We start from the raw sequence: 26,894 nt of genomic DNA on the forward strand, positions 1-26,894 counted from the left end.
TGGCAGCTGGAGAATTTAAATTAAATTAACCTTCAATAACAGGCTAGTCTCAGTAATGGTGCGTCTATCAGGCTGTCAGAAAAAGCCATCTGGTTCACTAATGTCCTTTAAGGCAGGAAATATGCCCTCCTCACCCAGTCAGACTTAGCCAGAAGACCAACAGCTCTGTGACGGAATCTCAATTGCCCTCTGAGATGGCCAAATAAGCCACTCAGTTACATTCAAGGTGGCGGTGAGCCAAGGGAAATTAGGGACAAGTTAGAAATGTTGGCCTTAATTACCAGCACCACCCATACGCCTGTGAAACAAAAAATAAAATAAGATCCTATCTGGGGGCCCAAATGATTTATATTGGCCAACAGCTTGGATGCAGATCTTTCCAGCACGCAGGCTGATATGAGGTTTCAGGCAAATTGTCAATTCAGCTCTTAATATAAGCACAAATGCACACCACAGACCTTTCCCAGAAAGTAAAAGGCAGCCCCTTTCTAAAAGGGTAATAACTTTTCAAAGACGCAAATGGAAATGTGTTAATGCACTTTACCTGAAAGTTCGGTGGCACGATTACTTTCCCAGCAGGAACCTGTACGACTATCTTCTCGCCTTCAAAGAGCCAGAGGTCCCACTTGGACTGGTTGACAAACAAGGCCCAAGGTAGCAATTCGACAAGGAGTGTATTAAGACAGGGCTTCCAGGCTGACAGCTTAACTTGCATTGGGCTGTCCCACTGAGCAAGCAGCTCGCTGCTGTTCTTGCTGCTCGGGTTCAAGCACACATCAAAAGGAACAGATTAGTTCGTCGTTATCCTTGCTGGCAGTTACGTGCTTGAAACAAGTATTTAAGCTGTCATAGTTTTTCATGTCAAATGTGGCAGTTCCTTAAAAATTGTTTTGGCTTTTAAAAAAGCTGCCAGAAAATGATTACATAAAGATTATCCACAAATTCTTTTGTGTTACTATACAATCTTCCCAGGGCTAGCTAAAACGACATTTATCATCCAAACTGCGGATTACCAGTTGATATAATGTTTTGACTCAGAACACTTCTTTAAAAAAAAGCTAGTTTGGGGATCAAATGACTCTCACACAACCATGAACGGCTTGTAAAGAAACTGATCACTTTATAACCAAAGCATTGTAAGCGTATATGTTTTATCTCTAAAATAAATATTTTCCCGAATATTAATGGTACAGTAAGCCCTTGCAGAAACAAGTTCATACAGCTTAAATTCAGACTGCTCCTTCCCTGAAATATTTCCCTTAATCCACTGAAAATGTAAAGAATTTGATAAGCGAAGACATCAAAAAGTTATGCGAAGGATTATTAGACACAATTGTTCATATCTGGCAACAGTTATGTGCCTTCTGATTAAAGGGTATTTCAGCTTAAATAAAACATAGAACATAGAAAACTACAGCACAAACAGGCCCTTCAGCCCACAAGTTGCGCTGATCATATCCCTACCTACCAGGCCTATTTATAACCCTCAATCCCATTAAATCCCATGTACTCATCCAGAAGTCTCTTAAAAGACATCAACAAGTTCGCCACCACCACCACCGACGGCAGCCGATTCCACTCACTCACCACCCTCTGAGTGAAAAACTTACCCCTGACATCTCCTCTGTACCTACTCCCCAGCACCTTAAACCTGTGTCCTCTCGTAGCGACCATTTCAGCCCTGGGAAATAGCCTCTGAGAATCCACCTGATCTATACCTCTCAACACCTTATAAACCTCTATCAAGTCACCTCTCATTCTTCATCTCTCCAGGGAGAAAAGACCTAGCTCCCTCAACCTATCCTCATAAGGCATGCCATCCAATCCAGGCACCATCCTTGTAAATCTCCTCTGCACCCTTTCAATAGTCTCCACATCTTTCTTATAATGAGGCGACCAGAACTGCGCACAGTAGTCCAAGTGGGGTCTGACAAGGGTCTTATAAAGCTGCACCATTATTTCCCGACTCCTAAACTCAATCCCTCGATTAATGAAGGCCAGTACACCATACGTCTTCTTGACCACATCCTCCACCTGTGAGGCCGATTTAAGTGTCCTATGAACCCGGACCCCAAGGTCCTTCTGATCCTCTACACTGCTAAGAGTCTTACCCTTGAGTCTTACCCTTAAATGTGCCAAACTAACGGACATCCATTTGCATCAAGTATTTAGCATATTCCCAAAGTGCTCAGGGCACAATAAGCAGAAAGTGCAAGGTTTTTACTATTTTACCTGTCAGTTTCCTTTGTTAAGTAGGGCCATGGGAGCGCTGGATCGGTGTCCAAGTTGTAGAACTCTGTAAGTAACTTGCCAGCAGCACAATCACTTTGTGGTCCACGGACGATTTGCTTAATAAGGACCGTGGAGATAGGGACTGCACACTGGGATGCTTCATCTTCCTCCCTGAGAAAAAGGGGGAGCCATTGTTACAATGCGTTGCCTAGTTTTTTTTAAAAACACAAATTCCTTTGCCAATCACTACAAATCGATTTATATTTTGCTAAAAGTTACACAAGGTTGGATGAGAGTGATATCAAGAGCCAGGCAGCATCAAGATTTGCCTGAGCTCCTTGGCATGGTGGGACTTCCTGCAGTTCAGCAGTGCCTAATATTCCAGAGCTCCAGGCTACGGAGTCACTGGACAGCTGATTGGTCAGAAGCACTCTGGGTGGCATGATGGCAACAATGGTTAGCACTGCTGTCTCACAGTGCCAGGGACCCAGGTTCAATTCTTGGCTTGGGTTACTGTCTGTGTGGAACTTGCACGTTCTGCCCATGTCTGCATGGGTTTCTTCTGGATGCTCTAGTTTCCTCCCACAGTCCGAAAGACATGCCGGTTAAGTGCGCTGGCCGCGCTAAATTCTCCATACTGTACCCGAACAGACGCTGGAGTGTGGCGACTAGAGTAATTTCACAATAGCTTCATTGCGATGTTAATGTAAGCCTACTTGGAACTAATAAATAAACTTTAATTATAACTTTAAGGGAGGACTTCCTCCCATGATAGGGACGGAGGAAGTCAACTAACATGCGTCCCAGCACTAAATTATTGCTGGGAAGCTTCAGGGTAGTGAGTGGGATTCCATCCCCAACCTTTTAGCTGGGATGCTTGGGACAGGTAGGGGGGCAGAACTGGAGTGTGCCATAAAATCCAGCCAATGGAAATAATCGAGACTGAAATAGTATCTTGATAAAGTGTTCACGAGTGTTATACTTAAGTGAGGTTATAAAGGGCTTTTAAAACATCTTGGTTACATTTTTATTAAATTACTTAATGATATGAATTTAAATCCAGCTTCCGAAACAGGAAGACTTCAGGTTACACCACCAAAAGAAAGTAGCTGGCCTTTATCACTTTGTTGTTTGCTCAACCCTGCTGTGCACAAACTGGCTTCACATTTCCTCCACTGATGACAGTTTGAAAACACTTTATTGTAGCAAAGTTAAGGCAACATGATAGCACAGTGGTTCCCACAGCTCCTCACAGCGCCAGGCACCCCGGTTTGATTTCCGGGTTGGGTGGCCGCCTGTACAGAGACTGCACATTCTCCTCAAGTCTGCGTGGGTTCCGGTTTCCTCCCACAGTCTGAAAGGTATGCTGGTTAGGTGCATTGGCCATGCTAAATTCTCAGTGTACTCGAACAGGAGCCAGAGTGTGTTGACTAGGGGATTTTCACAGTAAGTTCACTGCAGTGTTAATGTAAGCCTACTTGTGACACTAATAAATAAACTTTAAACTAAAGTGCTTTGGGATGACCTGAAGCCATGGACAGCCCTCCATTAAAGCAAGAATTTATTTCTATTTGAGTCCTTCATTTTCTACCAACCTGCTCAATGTGCCGAGTCACAGAACAGTTTGCATTAACAGATCTGCAGATCAAAATTCAGGAACGATGACAAAGCAGTACTTTTCCCACCCTTCCCCACTGATTCATTAATTTACATCAAAGGACAAAATGTTCAATGCAGGCAAACATAACAATTTACCACTAATTGTACCCTTTGGAAATGCCACTGCACTCAGGCAAGTATTACAGACTGAGGAATAAAAAGAGAAGCTTCATCAAAGCACATTGTAAGCATATGTTTGCATGTCTCAAACAAGGTGGAGAATCAGCCACCAGCTGCCAGCGGCAGGAATTTTACTGTTACCTTGCTTGAAATGTCAAATGATGCACAACTTCTGGTTCCACGTTCTGAAGTGGCTCTTCCTGTCCTTTTCCAGTAATGACTTGTGGGTCTTTCAAACCCAAACTTCGCCTCTCCACGTGCAAAATAATGGGATCAGGGAGATGGCTTCTCATGACAAACAGAGGGCTGAGAAAGAGCTGCGATTGAAACACAAGAAAATGAAACATGCCTTAGCTCTGAAAAACAATTCAACATGTCAGCAAAGAGAAGGGCAAGTTGAGCGCAGAGAAGAGTGACAGTGTAGTTTGAAGAATAAAATAATTTTACTCTGTCATTCACATGAAGCACTGCTGCCTCACAGTGCCAGGGACCTGGGTCCAATTCCTGGCTTGGGTCACTGTCTGTGTGAAGTATGCACGTTCCCCGTCTCTGTGTGGGTTTACTCCGGGCACTCCGACTTCCTCCCACAGTCCAAAGATGTGCAGGTTAGATGCATTGGCTACGCTAAATTCTCCCTTCGTGTACCCGAACATGTGCCGAAGTGTGGCGACTAGGGGATTTTCACAGTAACTTCATTGCAGTGATAATGTGACTAATAAATAAAACATTATGGGCAGCATGGTGGCACAGCGGTTAGCACTGCTGCCGCACAGCACCAGGGACCCGGATTCGATTCCCGGCTTGGGTCATTATCTGTGTGTGGGGTCTGCACGTTCTCTCCGTGTCTGCGTGGGTTTCCTCCGGGTGCTCTGGTTTCCTCCCACAGTCCAAAGATGTGCGGGTTAGGTGGATTGGCCATGCTAAATTGCCCCTTAGTGTCAGGAGGACTAGCTAGGGTAAATGCATGGAGTTATCGGGGTAGGGCTTGGGTGGGATTGTGATTGGTGCAGACTCGATGGGCCGAATGGTCTCTTTCCGCACTACAGGATTCTATGAGCCAAGTACAAAATAGACTTAAATGCTGCCTTGTTTAGACACAGTTCCAGTGCCACTGATGGTACAACAACAAATTACAACTGTAGAGTACAAAACTCAAACTGGTTGGTGAAGTCAAAACTAAGCCACGGAACCTTTCATAACTGAGAGTTTATTGATGTTGTTCAGCCTCATAGCTCTTCCCTCACACACTCAGTACACAGCTATCCCCTATCTGTATGCTTTTACAAAAATTCATTTACGGGATGTGGGCATTACTGTCTGGGACAGCATTTATTGCCCATCCATAGTTGCCCTTGAGAAGGTGGTGGTGAGATGCCTTCTTGAATTGCTGCAGTCCATGTGGTGTAGGTACACCCACAGTGCAGTAAGGGAGGGAGTTCCAGGATTTTGATTCAGCCACAGTGAAGGAAAGGCGGCATATTTCCAAGTCAGGATGGTGAGTGAGTTGGAGTGACTTGGTGATGGCGTTTCCATGTGTCTGCTGACCTTGTCCTTCTAGATGCTGGTGGTCGTGGATTTGGAAGGCATTGTCTAAGGAGCGTTGGTGAGCTCCTGCAGTCTATCCTGTAGATGGTACACAAGGTTGCCACTGTTCATTAGTGGAGGGGGGAGGAAATGTTTGTGAAAGGGGTAGCAATCAAGCCGGCTGCTTTGTCCTGGATGGTATTGAGTTTCTTTGAGTGTTGTTGGAGGAGAGAATCCAGAGAAATGGAGAGTATTCCATCATACTCTTGACTTGAGTCTTATAGGTGGATAGGCTTTGGGAAGTGGTGTTAGAATGTAACCAATGGTAACATTGGATCTGTTGTAGTGTGACCAATGGTAACAAGCTGTAAGGGGCAGCTGACCCAATAAACTATATAACCAATGACAAAATGATGTGATGCCCAGCTGACTCAGTATAAATAATTGGAAATTGTTGAATTACTTGGAATGGCCCAGGGTGAGGCCTCAAGTGTTGGAGCAATAAAGTTTCTTTATTAAACCTTTTCTTTGATTTATAAGCTGGAGTAAGTTTTGTTATATTTAATTGCCTAACCTGAAGAATTCCTTCTGGACGATCAATAAACGGACATCCCAATGTGCCTCACAGGAGGGTTATTACACTTGACACTGAACCACATCAAGACGTTTAATGGCAGGACATGTAAGCTTAGCCAAAGGGGAAAGTTTTAAGGAGTGTATTGAAGAAGGAGAAGAGATAATGAGGGATCATATTTGAATAGCTGTTAGAATGCAAGAACGTGTAAAATAGGAGCACCTTTCAAACCTGCACCATCTCAAAGGACAAGGGTAACAGGCACATGGGAACACTGCCACCTGCAAATCCCCCTCCAACCGCACATCATCCCGACTTGCAACTATATTGCTGTTCCTTCATTGTCACTGGGTCAAAATCCAGGAACACCCCTTGTAACAGCACTGTAGGTGTTCCTAAACATATGGCTATGGCAGTCCAAGGCAGTGGCTCACCGCCATCATCTCAAGAGTAATTAGAGATAGACAATAAATGCTGGCCTAGCCACTGGTGTCCACGTTCCATAAAAGAATAAAAATAATTTCTCAGAATACCAACATTTACCAGCCTCCCACTAAAGTCCACATATCTAAACTTTCTACCATTACTATAATAAGGGTGTGGCAATACCGGTGTTGCACAGAGGTGGACAGGATGAGAGATCATATGACACCAGGTTATAGTCCAATGGGTTTATTTGAAATCACAAGCTTTCGGAGCGCTGCTCCTGTGTCAGGTGAAGTCTTAAGCTCTCACATTGTAATCAGGGGAGTCAATATTAAATATTAAAAGTATTGTTCACTTGGCAGAAGAAAATCTCTCGTTGGAATGGCTGACGAGGAATAAAACACTCACTACTCTCTGCTGTACAGGAGATTTGGCCTCCAAGCTCAAACAAGTGAGCCACACATGTAGCATGGAACCATTTGAATTGGGCACCTGCAACGATCAAAAAGGAAACATGAGTTAGTTATTTGAAGGGCGTTATGGTGAAATGAAAGCTACATTAACATCTGGTAGATTTCCACATGATCATTTTATGCTTGCTCCATTCTCTTTGTTGTTAAGCACTGATCTTTATATGTTTCAGGGCAGGGGTGAATCTGACTAAACCCAAACCTTGTGCAATTATCATGATTGGCGACTTATGACATTGCAACGCCTGCACTGGTGCAAAGTAACTCTCACCTTGTGTGATAATGAATTAAATGGATTATAATTGTATCGATCAGGCACTTCTTTATTGGGCCAAGTGTGGTGGTGGAGGAGGAGGAGAAGGAGGTCAGTAAAAATCAATGCATGGCTTAGGTTTATCTTAGTTCCAGGTGGAGTAGATAAGAGTTGCCAGCTCCCTTGCAACTTCAAAACAAGAGGAACTGTGTGTGATTAAGTGTGCAATTCCATTTCACTGTTTGCTCTCATCGGAGCAGAACACACACACACACAACATACACGCACACACAACATACATGCACACACGAGGTGGTGAAAAATTATTTTCTTGGGTATGAGGGTCCAGAACAAATTACAGTCACGCTATTCTGTTGTGATGTCAGGAATAATTTCTTTACATAAAGGATAGCACAGTTGTTAGCACAGCTGCCTCACAGCACCAACGACCCGGGTTCAATTCCCAGTTTGGGTCACTGTCTGTGTGGAGTTTGCATGATCTCCCCATGTCATGATTTGGATAAGAATATACAGGGCATGGTTAGTAAGTTTGCAGATGACAGCAAGATTGGTGGCATAGCAGACAGTGAAGAAAGTTATCTCCAATTGCAAGGGGATCTTGATCAATTGGGCCAGTGGGCTGGTGATTGGCAGATGGAGTTTAATTTAGACAAATGCAAGATGATGCATTTTGGTAGATTGAACCAGAGCAGGACTTACTCAGTTAATGGTAGGGCATTGGGAAGAGCACCAGAACAAAGTGATCTAGGGGTATATGTTCATAGCTCCTTGAAAGTGAAGTCACAGGTGGACAGACTGGTGAAGAAGGCATTCGGCATGCTTGGTTTCATTAGTCAGAACATTGAATACAGGAGTTGGGACGTCTTGTTGAAGTTGTACAAGACATTGGCAAGGCCACACTTGGAATACTGTGTGCAATTGTGGTCACCCTATTATAGAAAGAGTGCAGAAAAGATTTACTAGGATGTTACCAGGGCTTGATGGATTGAGTTATAAGGAGAGGCTAAATAGACTGGGATTTTTTCCTCTGGCGTGTAGGAGGCTGAGGAGTGACCTGATAGAGTTCTAAAAAATAATGAGGGGCACAGATCAGCTAGACAGTCAATATCTTTTCCCAAAGGTCGGGGAGTCTAAAACTAGAGCGCATAGGTTTAAGGCAAGAGGAAAGAGAGATAGAAGTGTCCACAGGGACAATTTTTTCACACAGAGAGTAGTGAGTGTCTGGAACCAGCTGCCAGAGGTAGTAATAGAGGCGGGTACAATTTTGTCTTTTAAAAGCATTTAGATAGTTACATGGGTACGATGGGTTCGAGGGATATGGGCCAACTGTGGGCAATTGGGATTAGCTTAGGGGTTTTAAGAAAAAAAGGGCGGTGTGGACAAGTTGGACTAAAGGGCCTGTCTCCATGTTGTAAACCTCTATGACTCTATGTGTCTGTGTGGGTTTCCTCTGGGTGCTCCTTTTTCCTAACACAGTCCAAAGGGTTAAGTGGATTGGCCATGCTAAATTGCCACTTTGTGTCAGGGAGATTAGCTAGGGTAAATGCATGGGGTTATGGGGATAGGGCCTGGGTGGGATTGTGATCGATGCAGGCTTGATGGGCCGAATGGCCTCCTTCTTCACTGTATGGATTCTATGAGTGGAAATCCCTTCGCCAAAAAGTCAACTAAAAACTTAAAAACTGAGATTGGTCGGTTTTTGTTAGGCAGAGGTATTCAGGATTATAAAGCTGAAGCAGGTAGATAGAGGTAACACACAGATTAGCCATGATTTAACTGAAATGTCAGAATGGGCCAGAAAGGCCTCTGCTGTTCCTCTGATCATTACTAGTCATTTCAATACCTGAATGACTGTACTGCCGTCAGATTGAAGAGATTCCAGATACACATCTGGTGACCAGCCTGTGTCATTCCCTTTCACTCTGACGCACAACTCTGTGAACTCTGTGTTCTCAAGAACAAAAGATGGTATCTTCTGATTCATTGGCAAGCAGCTCAGATGCTCTTTGATTGACACTTGTCCATCCGGTCCACTGCAATGTTGCACCACCTTCAGTTCCACGTCCTGGTTTAAGTAACTGCAAATAGCTTGTCTTCCGCAAATAATGATCTGAAAAGGAACAGCATCAGAAATTGTTGGGTCTTTGCATTATGAGTTGAAGAATAATCAACAGAAAGAAACAAAATGTCTTGAGGGCAAAATTGCACATCATAATCAAGAACTTCATCCCCTTTCTAACTCATATGGATGGATTATTCTGAAATTATGCCAATCATTTTTGTGTATTTGCACAAGGTGCCAAACCAAATTTCAAGTATGTTGTGGGCCTGCATTTTGAACATTAGTTTATTACAGAACACAAGTATTTACACATTGGCAGCACAGATTCTGTTTATTTTGAACAAACATGTTTCAGATATTTGATGTGCAATAGAATCATGGCACAGGAGCAGTTCACATGACCCACCCTGCCCTTGTTGGCTCTTAGAGAGATCTATCCAATTAGCTCCACTCCCCTTGCACTTTTCCCGTAGCTCTGTAAATATGGCAGCATAGCGGCACAGTGGTTAGCTTTGTTGCCTCACAGCACCAGGGACCTAGGTTTGATTCCAGCCTTGGGTCATTGTCTGTGTGGAGTCTGCACGTTCTCCCCATGCCTGTGCGGGTTTCCTCCCACAGTCTGAAATATGTGTTGGTTAGGAGGATTGGCCATGCTACCCGAACAGGCGCCAGAGTGTGGCAACTAGGGAATTTTCACAGTAACTTCACTGCAGTGTTAATGTAAGCCTACTTGTGACACTAGTAAATAAACTTTAAACTTTACATTCCTCTTCCAACTAGAGTATTAACCAATCCTTTCACAAATTATTATTGAAACAGCCTTGATCACCACGTCAAATCATAGCAACTTGCTGCAAAAGAATCTTCTCATCTTGCTGCTGGTTCTTTTGCCAATTACCTTAAATCCATGTCCACCCTTCTGCCACTTGAAATTAATTTGTCTTTTTACTTATTGTCTGCCTCCAAAATCTCCATCAAATGTTCTCAATTGTAAGGGGTGCTGTCTTGAGTAACGTGTTTACGTGCTGACATCCCAGTATAGGAAAGACAACGCAGCCACAGAAAGAATCCAACAAAGTGTACTACAAATTGAGTACATAGTTGTGAAGAATGGTTTTAAAAACTAGAGCCTCTTCTCACTGAAGAAAAGGTCAAATTAGGTCTAATTTTTTTTATTCATTTGCGGGCCACGGGTGTCGCTGGCTGGCCAGCACTTATTGCCCATCCCTAGTTGCCCTCGAGAAGGTGGTGGTGAGCTGCCTTTTTGAAACGCTGCAGTCTATGTGCTGTGGGTTGACTCACAATGCCATTAAGGAGGGAATTCCAGGATTTTGACCCAGCGACTGCAAAGCAACTGTGATATTTTTCCAAATCAGGGTGATTAATGGCTTGGAGGGGAACCAGCAGATGGTGGTGTTCCCGTGTATCTGCCACCTTTGTCCTTCCAGATGGAAGTGGTCGTGGGTTTGGAAGGTGCTGCCTGAGTGATTTGCTGCAGTGCATCTTGCAGATAATACACACTGCTGCTACTAAGCGTTGGTGGTGGAGGGAATGGATATTTGTGGGTGAGGTGCCAATCAAGCAGGCTGCTCTGTCCTGGATGGTGTCAAACTTCTTGAGTGTTGTTGAGGCTGAACCCGTCCAGGCAGGTGGGGAGTATTCCACCACACTCCTGACTTGTACCTTGTAGATGATGGACAGGCTTTGAGGAGTCAGGAGATTAGTTACTCGCTAGGAATTCCTAGCCTTATAGCCACTGTGCTTAAGTGGCGAGCCCAGTTAAGTTTCTGTATTGATATAACCACAAGGATGTTGACAGTGGCGGATTCAGTGATGGTAACACCATTGAATGACAAAATTAATTTCAAAATTATGCAGGAGTTTGAAAGAGTAAATCATGAAAGATTGGTTCCATTGGTTGTCCAATCAACACTAAAGAGCCATAAACTTAGAATTCTAATCATAAGACCATAATAATTTTCACCAGGAGACTTCTATGTTGTAACTATTCTACACTTTAAGGCATTCTTCATGCATATTATTAGTTCACTACAGTCAGTATAACTGGTGTGACAAATGCAGTAACTATTACTTTGAGATTAGGCAGGACTGTTCAGCATTTGCTATGCTGCATTTAACATCTTTCAAAAGGCATGTCAAATTTATGCCTTTAGTTTGAACGAAAACTTTTTTTTTCTTCCATGTTTAAATACTCAGCCATAGCTTTTAACGAGGGATCTTCTCACAAACAGAATGAAATGGAAAACATATTTACAGACCACAAACTCTAAAATTTCTCGTCTGTATTTAAAGGGTTGTGATATGAAAAAAAATGGTTGGCTTCATATGTAACCACATGAAAGTAACTTACTTGTTTTTGCACACTGTTAAGTGGCTGCACTTTGATGATCAGTGATGCTGTTCTTCCCTTGTACTGGATACTTCTAACAAATGTGCCTATGTTGTCCACACTGAATGGCTCGGACCAGCGCCAGTTTCCCCAGCCCTCGATACAGATGTGAAGCAGCTGCACAGAACAATGAAAATGTTTGTATTGACTGAGATAAACCAGCGCATTTTATGACAGAGACAGTTCTCTCCAGAATTATTTGTTTCGATCTATTTATAGGATGGTAACATATAAACACTGGACAGCATTCCTTGTTCAGAACGGATCAATCGATTTGAGGAGAGTTGCACTTTGTCGTGGCACCAGAGACACTGCTGGATTACCCATGCATAAGCTGAGGTGGATACTGAACCACTCGTACACTGAAAGAAAGGTTTTCATTTATATAGTGCCTTTCATGACTGCCAGATATCTGAAAGTCAACAAAGGCAGCATGGTGACACATTGCGGCCTCACAGCGTCAAAGACATGGGTTCAATTCCCAGCCTGGGTCTTAACACTCGAGTGATTACTGAGCAGTTGCTGCACCGTTGCCATGTTTCAGATCAGAAGTTGCACCTGGGCTTCAGTCTGCCTTCACACGTGGATATAAAACTTCCCCTGACACTATTAATTCCCAATTATTCCCAAAGTCCTAGCCAATACGCATCCCTCGAGTGACAGAAAAAAATTACCGAGTCATTATTTCAGTGCTTTTTTGGGTGTGTGTGCACAAATTGGCTGCATTGTCTAAATGCAGTGACTACACTTCCAAAGTACTTAAAGTACTTTAGAAGTGTTATGGGGAGGTGATGGCCCAGTAAAACAAAAGCGGCATGGACAGGTTGGGCCAAAGGGCCTGTTTCCATGCCGTAAACCTCTATGACTCTATAAATCAGGTTAATCCTGTTGGACTTTAACCTGGCATTGTGAGACTTCTTTCAGCCAGTGGCCAACACTCATTGAACTTGCCCATTGTCTTTCAATAGGTTTTTTTCCTACTGGAACTTGCCGTGATTCGAAATTCACTTCAGCATAACAACTTCCAGAGGCAAATTCAGACTTGTGCAGACAGTACTAGCAACTGTGTGTGCCCCTCAGTAATCATTTTGAACAGTCATTACTGAAACAAACAGAGGAGAAATCTGTTCGCATAGCATCACGAATGACTATGCAGGCTTTCTGCAACTCACAGGAGCAGGAAGTGGCCTCCAGTGAATAAGTACAAACTTGTGCTACCTCGCAGAGTTTGAATCAGAATGCGTTAAAATATTTAATCCAATGCCAATTCATGTATAGAAAATGAAATAATGAGAGACAAAGAAAAGCTTAGGAGAGAGCAAGGTAAAATAGATACAAAATTAAAAAATTATGTTTTTTTTAAATCTTCAAACATAATTAAAATTTGATGGAATGAAACTCCACAATTGTAAAACTTAATTACCTGTGCTAGAGAGGTTTTTGGCAGTAATCAAGACTGATCACGTTGTTAAAAATACAATTACACTGGAATGGACACGCCTTAATCTTTTTTGCGGGGGGGGGGGCGCAGGGGGTAGTGAGTATCTAGTGATAAGTACTACAGATCCATTCCATGTATTTCAATGGTGACTGTGGGTGAGTTCCTGCGATAGTACAGCTTCTAGAGGAGCAAGAGTAACTCAGATGAAAGCTTCACATTTCTGTCTTTATCTGAACATGTAGTCGCCAAAGACTGATGTTCAATTTTTGCAATGCTGCCGAGTGCTGATAACTTCAATGTTAGCTTAACTGCAAAAACGTTTTGCTTCAGACTCTCTGCCAAAAGGTATCAGAACTTGGGTGACTCAGGGTGTATAAGATGTTGAGAAGTATTGGTCGGGTGGATTCTCAGAGGCTTCTTCCCAGGGCTGAAATGGCTGCCACAAGAGGACACAGGTTTAGGGTGCTGGGGAGTAGATACAGAGGATATGTCAGGGGTACGTTTTTCACTCAGAAGGTGGTGGGTGCGTGGGATCGGCTGCAGGCGGTGGTGGTGGAGGCGGATTCGATAGAGTCTTTTAAGAGACTTCTGGATGAGTACATGGGACTTCGTAGGATTTAGGGTTACAGGTAAGCCTACTAGGTAGAGATATGATTGGCGCATTTTGTGGGCCGAAGGGCCTGTTTGTGCTGCAGTTTTTCTATGTTCTACGTTCTAACTGCAAAACATTCTTTCCCAGTTATGATCACTCCCTGAAGGTTATTTATCAGGGAAAGGCTAGAGGTATTTAGATCAAGCATGGCAGCACAGTGGCTAGCACTGCTGCCTCACAGCACCAGGGACCAGGGTTCGATTCCTGCCTTGGGTCACTGTCTATGTGGAGTTTGCACATTCTCCCTGTGTCTGCGTGGGTTTCCTTTGGGGGCTCCAGTTTCCTCTCTCAGTCTGAAAGATGGGCTGGTGAGGTGCTTTGACTTGGAATAGGTGCCAGAGAGTTGCAACTAGGGGAATTTCAGAGTAACTTCATTGTAGTGTTAATGTAAGCCTTACTTGTGACTAATAAATACATTTTTTATAAAGCTTTCTAAACTTTCAGCACATAGAAGAGATATATGTTAAGCTTACTGCAGGCCTATATCTTAAGCATACAGCAGAGTTATATATGTTTTGTAATCCAACCAAAACAATGGAAAAAAATTTAATGGATTTATCATGTTAGTAGCCAGTAAAGTGGCCAAATCTATTGTAATCTTGGAAAGCCAGAGGATATCATAGTCATTTCAATTCTGAATATGACGAGGTCAGTCAATCTTGGAAACCAACAGTGAGAGGCTTCACTGATGTGTAAGTACCTTGGGGGCATGTTTGGCCAGGCATTCGGGTCTCTTGCATGTCCGTCTGTATGCAATTAATTTGTTTAACTTATAAACATCAGTTAACACCAAAGAAAAACAGCCACAGCAGTCGGACCAGTTAGAAAATCAGCAAGGGAAGTAAATAGATAGGGGTCACGGAGGTGGTAAAGCCTTGAATGTTTCTACTGGATAAGCTGGTAACGGTTGAGGAAGTTTACATTGGAAGTGAGAAGAAATCTGCTCAAGTTAAGGTGCATTTATTAATTTACACTAGGTTGGTTAAGTGTAGCTCAGATTTTCTGTTTAAATTTCACGCTGGTAATTCAGTATGGGCATGTGATGAAAGGATGCACGCAATGCACTGATGCACAACCCTCCTGTTAATAGATGCACACAAGGTCCCATCATCACATCTAGAATGTAACTGAGAAAGAGTCTGCTGGTGTAGGATTTACATAAGAACATAAGAAATAGGAGCAGGAGTAGGCCATCTAGCCCTTCGAGCCTCCCCCGCCATTCAATAAGATCATGGCTGATCTGTCGTGGCTCAGTTCCACTTTCCCGCCCTCTCCCCATAACCCTTAATCCCCTCTCTTATCAAAAACCCATCAACCCGCGTCTTAAAAATATTTAGCGAGGCAGCTTCCACCACTTCAACGGGCAGAGAATTCCAGAGATTCACCACCCTTTGAGTGAAGAAGTTCCTCCTCAACTCCGTTCTAAACCACCCCCCCTTTATCTTGAGGCTGTGCCCCCTAGTCCTACTGTCCTTTATGAGCAGGAAGAGTCTCTCCACCTCTATCCTATCCATCCCATTCATCATCTTATATGTCTCAATGAGATCTCCCCTCATTCTTCTAAACTCTAACGAGTACAAGCCTAGTTTATTCAGCCTCTCCTCATAGCTCAACCCCCTCAACTCCGGTATCAGCCTAGTAAACCTCCTCTGCACTCCCCCCAAGGCCAAAATATCCTTGCATAAGTGCGGCGACCAAAACTGCACACAGTACTCCAGCTGCGGCCTCACCAATGCCCTATACAGCTGCAGCAAGACCTCCCTACTTTTATATTCAATCCCCCTCGCTATGAAGGCCAGCATCCCATTCGCCTTCCTGACCACCTGCTGCACCTGCAGGCTAGGTTTTTGCGACTCATGCACAAGGACCCCGAGGTCCCTCTGCACCGTCACCTGCTGCAGTTTTTCGCCACGTAAGTAATAATCCTTCCTACCATTATTCCTACCAAAGTGGACCACCTCGCACTTGCCAACATTAAATTCCATTTGCCATTTCCTGGCCCATTCGCCCAGCCTATCTAGATCCTTCTGCAGACTCTCCACACCCTCCGCGCAATTTGCTGTTCCACCAATCTTGGTGTCATCAGCAAATTTCGACACCATACACTCGGTTCCCTCCTCCAGATCATCTATATAAATGGTAAACAGCTGAGGCCCCAGCACCGACCCCTGGGGCACTCCACTAGTCACCAACCGCCAATCCGAATAGCACCCATTGATCCCCACTCCCTGCCTCCTATTTGACAGCCAATCCTCTATCCACGCTAACACCCTACCCCCAACTCCATGTCCCCTTACACAGTGTTAGTAGGGTGTTGGGCAATTGGACATCCATTACCTCTGGCAATAGAGACAAGAGAAGATAAGATGTTCTTTTCACAGCGAATTATTAAGGATCGGGAATGCAGCTTCTGAAAGGCGGATGGGTGATTGCAGGTCGACAGCCACTTTCAAAAGGCAATTGGATAAATGCTTGAAGCAAAGGCAATTGCAGGGTAATGGCAAAGGAGAATGGGACCGGGACAAAGCAGACTCGATGGGCCGAGTGACCTAATTCTGCTCCTGTGTCTTATGGGACAAATTAAATATCTCTGAAATGAACTAGCACAGGCATGATGGGCCAAATGGCTTCATTTCATGCTGTCAGATTCTGGAACTTTGGGGGGGTGGGTGCAGCAATCTAATCAAAAAATGGTGTTTCCAGCGAGAAAAGCGGCATGTAGCATAAGTTGGTTTTCTCTCCATATCTTACACACACTGCCAAAGAAATCAAGGTGGCGTGTCTCATGCCATCATGCGGTTGGGGGGGTGCTGGGCCTCAATACACTGGCAAAGTCAGGCTTGTTTAAGAAGGGTGCCAGGCAAAAGGCGGGGAATTATAGGCCGGTTAGTTTAACGTCTGTGGTAGGTAAAATGTTAGAATCCGTCATTAAGGAGGAAATTGCGAGGCATCTTGAAGGGAATTGCTTGATAGAGCAGACGCGACAAGGTTTCATTAAAGGGAAGTCGTGTCTGACAAATTTACTGGAGTTCTATGAGGATGTGTCTAGGGCGGTGGATAGAGGAGAGCCGGTGGATGTGGTCTTTCTAGATTTTCAGAAGGCGTTTGACAAAGTACCTCACAAGAGGTTATTGCAGAAGGTCGAGGGACATGGAGTTGGGGGTAGGGTGTTAGCGTGGATAGAGGATTGGTTGTCAAATAGGAGGCAGAGAGTGGGGGTCAACGGGTGCTATTCGGATTGGCGGATGGTGACTAGTGGAGTGCCCCAGGGGTCGATGCTGGGGCCTCAGCTTTTTACCATTTATATAGATGATCTGGAGGAGGGAACCGAGTGTAGGGTGTCGAAATTTGCTGATGACACCAAGATTGGGGGAACGGCAAATTGTGCGGAGGGTGTGGAGAGTCTGCAGAAGGATCTAGATAGGCTGGGCGAATGGGCCAGGAAATGGCAAATGGAATTTAATGTTGGCAAGTGTGAGGTGGTCCACTTTGGTAGGAATAATGGTAGGAAGGATTATTACTTACGTGGCGAAAAACTGCAGCAGGTGACGGTGCAGAGGGACCTCGGGGTCCTTGTGCATGAGTCGCAAAAACCCAGCTTGCAGGTGCAGCATGTGGTCAGGAAGGTGAATGGGATGCTGGCCTTCATAGCGAGGGGGATTGAATATAAAAGTAGGGAGGTCTTGTTGTGGCTGTATAGGGCATTGGTGAGGCCGCAGCTGGAGTACTGTGTGCAGTTTTGGGCGCCGCACCTGCGCAAAGATATTTTGGCCTTGGAGGGAGTGCAGAGGAGGTTTACTAGGCTGATACCGGAGTTGAGGGGGTTGAGCTATGAGGAGAGGCTGAATAAACTAGGCTTGTACTCGTTAGAGTTTAGAAGAATGAGGGGAGATCTCATTGAGACGTATAAGATGATGAATGGGATGGATAGGATAGAGGTGGAGAGACTCTTCCCGCTCAAAAAAGACAGTAGGACTAGGGGGCACAGCCTCAAGATAAAAGGGGGGCAGTTTAGAACGAAGTTGAGGAGGAACTTCTTCACTCAAAGGGTGGTGAATCTCTGGAATTCTCTGCCCGTTGAAGTGGTGGAGGCTGCCTCGCTAAATATTTTTAAGACGCGGGTTGATGGGTTTTTGATAAGAGAGGGGATTAAGGGTTATGGGGAGAGGGCGGGAAAGTGGAACTGAGCCACGACAGATCAGCCATGATCTTATTGAATGTTGGGGCAGGCTCGAAGGGCTAGATGGCCTACTCCTGCTCCTATTTCTTACGTTCTTAACTGATGGCCCGGTGTGCTATCTTTAAAAGATGCCCCAATCAGAACCGCAATAATCCTCCTCCCCAGCCCACCATGGAGGTCTCCCTTCCCCACCCCTCCGCTGGAGTTGACACTTCTCCCCCCCGCCACCGCCCGACACCCAATCATCGGTGATCCCTATCAACACCCCCACCTCCTGCCGGTCAACAGTCCATTTCCTCTGATCAACACTCCGCCTCAACACCCCCCCATCCCACCAACATAGGCTGCTCGCCTACCTCATCTCCCCCCTCCCTTCACTATCAAAGCGGAGCTGGCACTCACTTACCCTCCACCTCGCCCCTGAAACCATCGCCAGCATCCCCAGCTTCTCTGTTCATTCTCAGTCGCAGCCAGATACAAACGATTCCACCACACCTTGCCCTCCCCCATGTGGCTCAACTGGGGTCTGCCTCTCGGCACAGGTTGGCATTGCCAGGCCACTGTCCGATTATGTCCCTCTTCTCCCCGCGGCTATACTTACCTTTGCACCTTTCGGGGAGACCTACATGACAGGTTCAAGTCCAGGTGAACCTGTTGTAAGTTGCACCAAAGTGACATTATATGATGGGGGGCAGGGGGTCAATATGCAGCAAGGAGCTGGTTAATTATACTAACATTTATTTAAATCACGTCCATTGTGGGCATTTATTTAATTCATGTCCATTGTGGGCATGACTATATTGCCGGCGATGGACAGTGAAAATTGGAAGTCACATTCTCGCCAGTGAGATCCAGTTTCCACCGCATATTGAACCCCTACCACTGATCCCATTGACGATGATCACGGGCTCAAGATGCCACCCAAAATAACCATTGAGAAACATTAAAACAGCAATATCATGCTTCAAAACAACTTGCTTTGATAAAGTAGCATCTTTAATGTAGTTAATCTTATTGTAACTTCAACCCCACATTCCGACCTTTTACCCCTTACTTATTGAGAAATTATCTACCTCTGCTGTAAAAATATTCAAAGATTCTGCTTCTACTGCCTTTTGAGGGAGAATCTCCAGAGATTCACGATCCTCTGAGAAAATACATTCTTCTCATCTCTGTTTTAAATGGGCGAGCCCTTATTTTTAAACAGTGACCCCCAATCCTGGATTCTCCCTCAAAAGGACACATCCTCTCCACATGCACTCTGTCAATGTCCCTCAGGATCTTTAAGGTTTTTTAATCAAGTCACCTCTTACTCTTGTAGGCTCATGTGGATACAAATCTAACCCATCGAAACTTCCTCCGTAAGACAACCCACCCATTCCTGGTATTGGTCTGGTAAACCTTCTCTGAATTGCTTCTAAAGCATTTACATCCTTCCTTAAATAAGACGACCAATACTGTACATGTATACATGCCCAGTTAGAGTGTACTGTTTTGCCTACTGAACATTCAACAAAAATAACAGATAAATTGCATTTGTTTTTAAAAGATCAACTTGCCACATACTTGCCTTCCTAATTATTACACTGCGGCCCAGAATGAGCTTGAGTGACGCACTGCATAACTTCCATGTCTTAGACTTTTTCTCTTAGCATTTTTTGCATTGTAAGCTAGTGGAATGGCTGAGTGAGGACAGTGGGGCATCTGGGAGCTCAGTGAACTGCAGTCTAGCTCTACAAGCAATGACGTTTAAGGACTTAAATAATGAGAAATGACTGAGAAGAAGAGGGCACAATGGTATGGAGACAAATAAAGATCACATTTAGAAAGAGTGAAAAAAGAGACAGGAAGGCCAAGTAAGGAACATTTTTAATTTTAAAATGTCCAGCCATTTATGCTACCTGTAGGAGTGAGACTTCATCTTCCTGGCACAAAGGGTTGAATGACATTTAAATCTTCTCATTAAAAAGGTACTAGTGGCATTAAATGCCAGCCTTGACTTCATGTGCCAAGTTTGATGGGAAATTAATGTACAAGTGCGGTAATTTCATGAAACTCACACAGGTGGGTTGAGAATGCGCTGTGGTTTTCAGGAGGCTAACGCTGGAGTGACACAAATATTCAAGCAACTTGGGTGGTTGGGGGTATATCTATCAGGAAAGGATTGGCAGGCTGGGTCTCTTTTCTTTTGAAAGAAGGCTAAGGGGGTGACCTGAAAGACATCCTTAAATTTCTCAAGGGTTTTGACAGAATGGATCAAGAGAGAAACCGGTGAGGGACAGCATAATTGCAGGCCATCAACAGAGAGTCAGCAAAAAATCCAACAGAGGAATGAGAAGAAATTTCTTCACATAAAGAGTGGTAAGAATATGGAGCTTGCTAACACATTGGGTGGGATTTTCTGGTCAGGATTTTCTGGCCCCAAAACCAGAAAATTCCCTTTGAGGGGACTTTTGTATGGTCCAACCCTCCCACCCGCTACAATTCCCGTGGCGGACTGGATGGAAAACCATCCCTGTGGAGTGGTTGAAGTGAAGAATGTAGGTGCATTTAAAGAGAAGCCTTTGGGATAAAAGGGTTTAGAGGGATACAATGATAAATTTAATGAGAAAAGATGCTTTTGTGGAGCATCAACACCAGAATGGACTGGTTGGGCTGAATGGCCTGTTAGTAGCCATATGTCCTATGTAATCCTACATAACATGTGACAATTCATCTGCTTTCTCTTCTGTGTCACAAGGCACCAAACAAGTTATATATTAACAGCAGTCAGCACCATTAAAGCTTGTCCCCTCTCAAAATTCTAGCAGCAAATTCTGGGCCATCTTGCAATCAAACAATCTCCTGAAACGCGTCTATTATTTTAAATATATTCTTTGTTTTTCACTGCAAGTTCTTTTTGTTTTAGATATTCGGGATTAGTTCCTTTTAAAACTTTTATATGCTTTAGGTTCCATGGGAATGCATTGGGTTGGGTTTTATGGAGTGCTGCAGTCCCTGGACTCCTGCTAAAAAGTCATGGGTCAATTCTAATGGCTGACGCAGAAGTGGTGATGTCTGCTGATGACTGTAAAATGTTCAGCAGCATTTTGACATCTCAAAACTGAAGCAGTCCATACCCAAATGCAGCAAGACCTGGACAATACCAAATCTTGGGTTGACAAGTGGCAAGTAACATTCATGCCACACAAGTGCCAGGCAATGACAATCTCCAACAAGAGAGAGTCTAACCACTTGACATTCAATGGCATTACCATCACTGAATCCCGCACTATCAACATCTGGGACTTATCTCAGAAAATCAACTGGATTGGCCATATAAATACTGTGGCTACATAAGCAAATCAGAGGCTAGGAATTCTGTAACAAGTAACTGACCTGCTGGCTTCCCAAAACATGTCCACCATCAATGATGCACAAGTCAGGAGTGTGATGGAATACTCTCCAGTTGCCTGGATGAGTGCAGCTCTAACAACACTCAAGAAGCTCAACACCATCCAGGCCATAACAGCTCGTTTGGTTGCTACCTCTTCCACAAACATTCAATCCCTCCACCACCGACAAACAGTGGCAGCAATGTGTACCAATTGCATTTGTTCATGATACAGCATTGAATTAAATGCTAGACACCATGATGAGATAGTGAACGCATTATCAAAATTTGAGGCTACACGCCAAGGTATTTCTGTACTCCCAGGCAAAAATATATCCTGAACACCCCAGTTTATAACAGATTCTGTTTCAAAACATACAAACTGTCCTTGGCACATGATATAAAAGTCTGAGATCACATCCGAATCGACTCAAGTACAGCTCAAGAACAGGAGCGGCACAATGACACAGCAGTTAGCACTGCTGCCTCACAGCACCAGGGACCCAGGTTAGATTCCAGCATCAGTAGTGGAGAAAATGCCAGAGTCCATTGTAAAAACTTTAATAGCAAAGCACTTGAAATAGAGTGGCAGGATTGGATACAGTCAGCATGGATTTGTGATAGGGACATCATGTTTGATTAACCTCGTGGAATGCTTTGCGGTTGTAACTCATGGAGTTGATGAGCGGCAGCCAGTGGATGTGGTTCATTTGGGCTTTCAGAAGGCTTTTGGCAAATTCCCAGATAAGGAATTAGCGTGTAAAATTAAAGCACATAGGATTAGGGATAGTGTTTTGAGATGGATAGAAAGCTGGTTGGCAGACAGGAAACAAAGAGTAGGAATGACCAGGTGCTTTTTCCAAGTGGCAGGCAGTGACTGCTGTGGTACAGCAGCAATCAGCGCTAGGAGCCCAGCTATTCACTGAATATTTCTCACCAACTTCTACAGATGCACCATAGAAAGCATTCTTTCCAGATGTATCACAGCTTGGGATGGCTCCTGCTCTGTCCAAGACCGCAAGGAACTTCAAAAGGTTATGAATGCAGCTCAATCCGTCACGCAAACTAGCCTCTCATCCACTGACTCTGTCTACACTTCCTGCTGCCTCGGAAAAGCAGCCAGCATAATTAAGGATCCCACGCACCCCAGACATTCTGTCTTCTACTTTCTGTCGGGAAAAAAAATACAAAAGTCTGAGGTCACGTACCAACCGACTCAAGAATAGCTTTTTCCCTGCTGCCATCAGACTTTTGGAAGGACCTACCTCACACCAAGTTGATCTTTCTCTACACCCTATGACTGTAATACTACATTCTGCACTCTCTCCTATCCTTCTCTACGTACGGTATGCTTTGTCTGTGTAGTGCATTAGAAACAAAACTTTTCACTGCATACCAACATATATGATAATAATAAATCAAATATATTAATGATTTAGATGAGGGAACTAAATGTAATATCTCCAGATTTGCAGATGATACAAATTTGTGGGGCAGGGCGTGGGGATGGATGAGCAGTGAGGAAGATGCAGAAATGCTTCAGTATGATTTGGACAAGTTGAGCGAATGGGGTTAAATAAGTTCAGTGAATAACCCCCATGACTTACCTGGGCTTGCAAAATCTCTGTAACTGTCCTGGCTGGAGACAATACACATCTCTTTAACCTGTGCTTAACCCTTTCTCCACTCACATTGTCTGTACCTTTAAGACTTGATTACCTGTAAAGACTCACATTCCAAACCTTATCTTGTAAATTGAGTTTGTGTCTTTACATGCCCTGTTTGTGAACACGAATCCCACTCATCTGATGAAGGAGCAGCGTTCTGAAAGCTTGTGGCTTGTGCTACCAAATAAACCTGTTGGACTTTAACCTGTTGCTGCAGTTATACAACCCACACCTACTGTGTAGCTCTAGTCCACTTATCTGAGGAAGGGTGTTCTTGCTATGGTGGAAGTGCAGTCGTGGGGCGGGGGGGGGGGGTCCCTGACAGAAACCTATGGGTTTCTGTGTAGATGTAGGAAGGACGTTCCCAATGGCAGGGAGTCCAGAATCAGAGGTTAAGATTCAAGGCAAATCTTTTAGGACTAAGATTAAGAGAAATTTCTTCAGCCAGCGAGTGGTAAGCCTGTGGAATTCGAAAGCAGTTGAGAGCAAAACACTGCATGTTTTCAAGAAGAGGTAAGATCTAGCACTTGGGGTTAAATGGATGAAAGAATATGGGGAGGGGGCAGCATAAATAAGTTACATAGTTGGATGATCAGCTATAATCATAATGAATGGTGGAACAAATTTGGACTGTCAAATGCATACTCCTGCCCCTATTTTCTAGTTTCTATATATTAGGAAGGACGTGAACGCATTGGAGAGAATGCAGAAGAGGTTTGCATGAATGGCTCCAGGGATGAGAAACTTCAGTTATGAGGATATATTGGAGAGGTTGGGATTGTTCTCCTTGCAGAGGACAAGACTACGCAGAGATAATTATAGAGATGTTTAAAATCATGAGAGGGCTGGATAGACTAATTACAGAGAAACTGTTCCCACTTGTAAATGATCGAGAATGAGTGGCCACACATTTAAAGCGATTTGCAAAAAGAAGCAAACGTGATGTGAAATGATTTTTTCACATAGCAAGTGATTTGGGTTTGAAATGCATTGTCTGGTAGTGTGTCCGAGGCAGGTTCAATCAGGGCATTCAAGAGGGCATGACAGAATTATTTGAATAGAAACAATGTGCACGGGTAAAGGCAGGAGAATGACACTAAATCATAATGCTCATTTGGAGAGCTGGTACAGGCATGATGGGCTGAATGGCTTCCTCCTGCACCATCATGCTTCTGTGATTCTGCGATATGTGGAGACTAGTGCGGTGGGTTTCAACTAAAGAGGGGAACTTTGTCACTGTGAGGAAAAGGACAGAACCAGGAGCATGTGAAATAGAGGGAAACTATTCTTAAAATAATACTGCTCACCACAGCCAGACAAAATAAAAGAATGCATTTCAGTTGCTTTGGCACACACACTGGAAGCCAGGAGTGAGAAACTGTGAGAGAGGAATGGAGTCTTCACAGGGTGGTGGGTGGGGAGAAGGCATACTCCAGATAGTTGTCGGAGTCTGTGGGCTTGTAACAGATGTCAGTGGAATCAGTGTTGTTTTTAAGTTTGTGCTTCACTCGCAAATCTGCGAGAAACTAGGACTATTCACAATGCTACAATTGCAAATGTAGCTTCACAGGAACTCAGTTTAAAAAGGAGTAATTTATGGGAGTTGAAAGACTTCCTCACAGCATTCTGCATTGAATTTCACCGTAGGCTTAGAAGTTACAATTTACTAACGTCCCTGGCATCCGCTTCTGTGTGGCTCACCAGGATAGCACCTTGCTGTGCTTTCCATGTCCTGCTCCTTGTAGTATACGACCTTTCCATTCACAGAAGCATCATGTGTCGGAAGAAAATGCCACAAGTCAGGGAAAGCACTGCACTGTCCTGGGGCGCTACACAGAAGCAAGTGCAGGGCTGCTTTTCGAAAAAAAAATCCCAAACAAAGCAGGGACTAATTGCTCTGAAGCTATGGCCCATAAGGTCAATGCAGGCAACACAAAAGTTAACTCTAATATTTGTTTAATGAAGGGAAGAAAGAATTAGGAAGCTGCACCAGCAATGGTCCTGGTGGCACTTTAAAATCTATTCGGGGTTATTAGGTGCCATGTTTAGTTCTCAGGACTGACTGCATTTGAAGTTAAATCTTTTCTTGGCAACAAGTAAACACAATATCATTTTTAAAACGCTGCTGGGTAGGGATTAGGGCATTTTAACCTTTTGTACAGGAGAGCATGGAGTACATTTTTACTAAAAGTGATTCCAGTACATGTGGCACTGAGATAGAAAATGAACAATTGCTTGAGTCAAGGAGCAACAGGTTACTCATCCCTTCAGAAAGGAAAGCATTAACGTGGATTCCCAATTACTCATAGAGCTGGAGGAAGCGAGGGTTTGAAAAGAAAAAAAAAAGCTCCAGCCCTGTTGCTGAGGTAGTTGCAAAATGCCTCTCTCCACTTTGGAAGGAAGCCTGAAGAAATCGATTTAATTAAACACAAACTAATTAGATCACCAATCTGGAATGCTGACTGTCCCCAGTGAATCTGCACAATTCATTCAGTGTCGTGCCATTAGTGCAACAGAAAAGGCTCTGTATGTTCGCCGAAATGGGCATGCTAGGTTTAATTCACTGCCAGAATTTCAGACAATTTATTATATCCTGAAACATTTTTACAGGAAAATTTCCAGCATGTGATACTCCAAAACAGGAGTGTTGCAAGATGTAACACATTTCGTATTGAGTTCACAACATGTTTAAGAAAACAACAGGGCAACAAGGCCATATAAACTTCTGCATTTGTCATTGTGCATATCAAGATTTCAGAAATTTGCCAGATTGACGTATATTCTGGATTGACATTTTGTGGAGTGACCCTACAAGGAGCTAAAAGACTGACCTTGGTAAATAGCTAACATAGTGAAACTGCCATTTACAAAATGGATCATATAAATGTGTAATTTTTTATATATATAAAGCAACACTCTATAATTGTGCAATGCCTGCATAATAAGAAACATGAGATGTTAACATTGAGTAACTTCATTTTCTTTCCCACTGTATGTATGTGGTATCCGAGACCCCTGTCCTAACTCACTTTATTCCCTGGTGGAAGTCAAGTATGAACGAGAGCCTTTGGGGCAGTTACTGATTCCAAACGTACAGATTATTTCACATTTATCTTCAGATCTGGTTTAAATGTTCTGAAACTTCAGTAACTTGGCAAGTTCAGAACTACCAAGAGGACTGAAATAATTTTATTGCTATGAAGTCATCGAACATTCCTCTAATCTAACACTCTGAGGGCTTGTCCACACTTGAGGCTTTAATTCCATCTTTCATCTGCTATGAGCTATTAAACACTTTATTTAGCATGGAAATAATTATGTCCAAATGCCATGTTTAACCAGAACTAAATATTCAAAATAATCTTTGTTGACTAACATTTTTGTGGCATTTCATTACAGCACATGGTACCTATTATTCTGTTCAATGTCCTTGTATTTTTATGCAGTTGACAGAATAATTTTCAATATGCATAAAAGCTGCAGATTCCAATTCTTGAAAATAAATTTTTACATTTTTACCTCAATCTAGTACTCCAGTGAAATCAATGAACTTGACCAGCATTACTTATTTTTGTTCATTAGGAAGTGTGCCTGTGAATTCTTCCTCCTTTCTTCTATATGGATGTAATCACCTGTTTCCCAGTCAACTCTCTAAATAATTCATGGTTCATTATGCTATTCTGGCTCTGGTTTGTGAAACTTTTCCACATACAGTCTGTGACTAATGCACCCAAAAGGTTGGAGGAAAAATTGGTCTTGACTGAGTCGCTAGAAAGATTTGTGCACAACTTGCAACATTGCTCGTCCCATTGCATTTTATCTCAAAGTAC

General features: G+C 43.6%; 1 protein-coding gene across 9 annotated transcripts in view; it reads right to left on the reverse strand.

Moving 5' to 3' along the window:
* vps13b (vacuolar protein sorting 13 homolog B) overlaps positions 1 to 26,894 on the reverse strand; it is a 942,410-nt gene that overhangs the window by 54,525 nt on the left and 860,991 nt on the right. For all 9 annotated transcript variants that reach the window (XM_080194714.1, XM_080194711.1, XM_080194717.1 and 6 more), the window contains exons 44-49: positions 11,713 to 11,868; positions 9,123 to 9,389; positions 6,944 to 7,027; positions 4,153 to 4,328; positions 2,233 to 2,403; positions 545 to 755 (exon numbers count right to left, since the gene is read on the reverse strand). In XM_080194714.1, coding sequence (XP_080050840.1) covers positions 545 to 755; positions 2,233 to 2,403; positions 4,153 to 4,328; positions 6,944 to 7,027; positions 9,123 to 9,389; positions 11,713 to 11,868 — 1,065 coding nt within the window. The remainder of the gene's footprint in view (positions 1 to 544; positions 756 to 2,232; positions 2,404 to 4,152; positions 4,329 to 6,943; positions 7,028 to 9,122; positions 9,390 to 11,712; positions 11,869 to 26,894) is intronic.

The sequence above is a fragment of the Carcharhinus amblyrhynchos genome, chromosome 8, assembly GCF_965287045.1.
Source record: "Carcharhinus amblyrhynchos chromosome 8, sCarAmb.v2.hapA, whole genome shotgun sequence".
Classification (NCBI taxonomy): domain Eukaryota; kingdom Metazoa; phylum Chordata; class Chondrichthyes; order Carcharhiniformes; family Carcharhinidae; genus Carcharhinus; species Carcharhinus amblyrhynchos.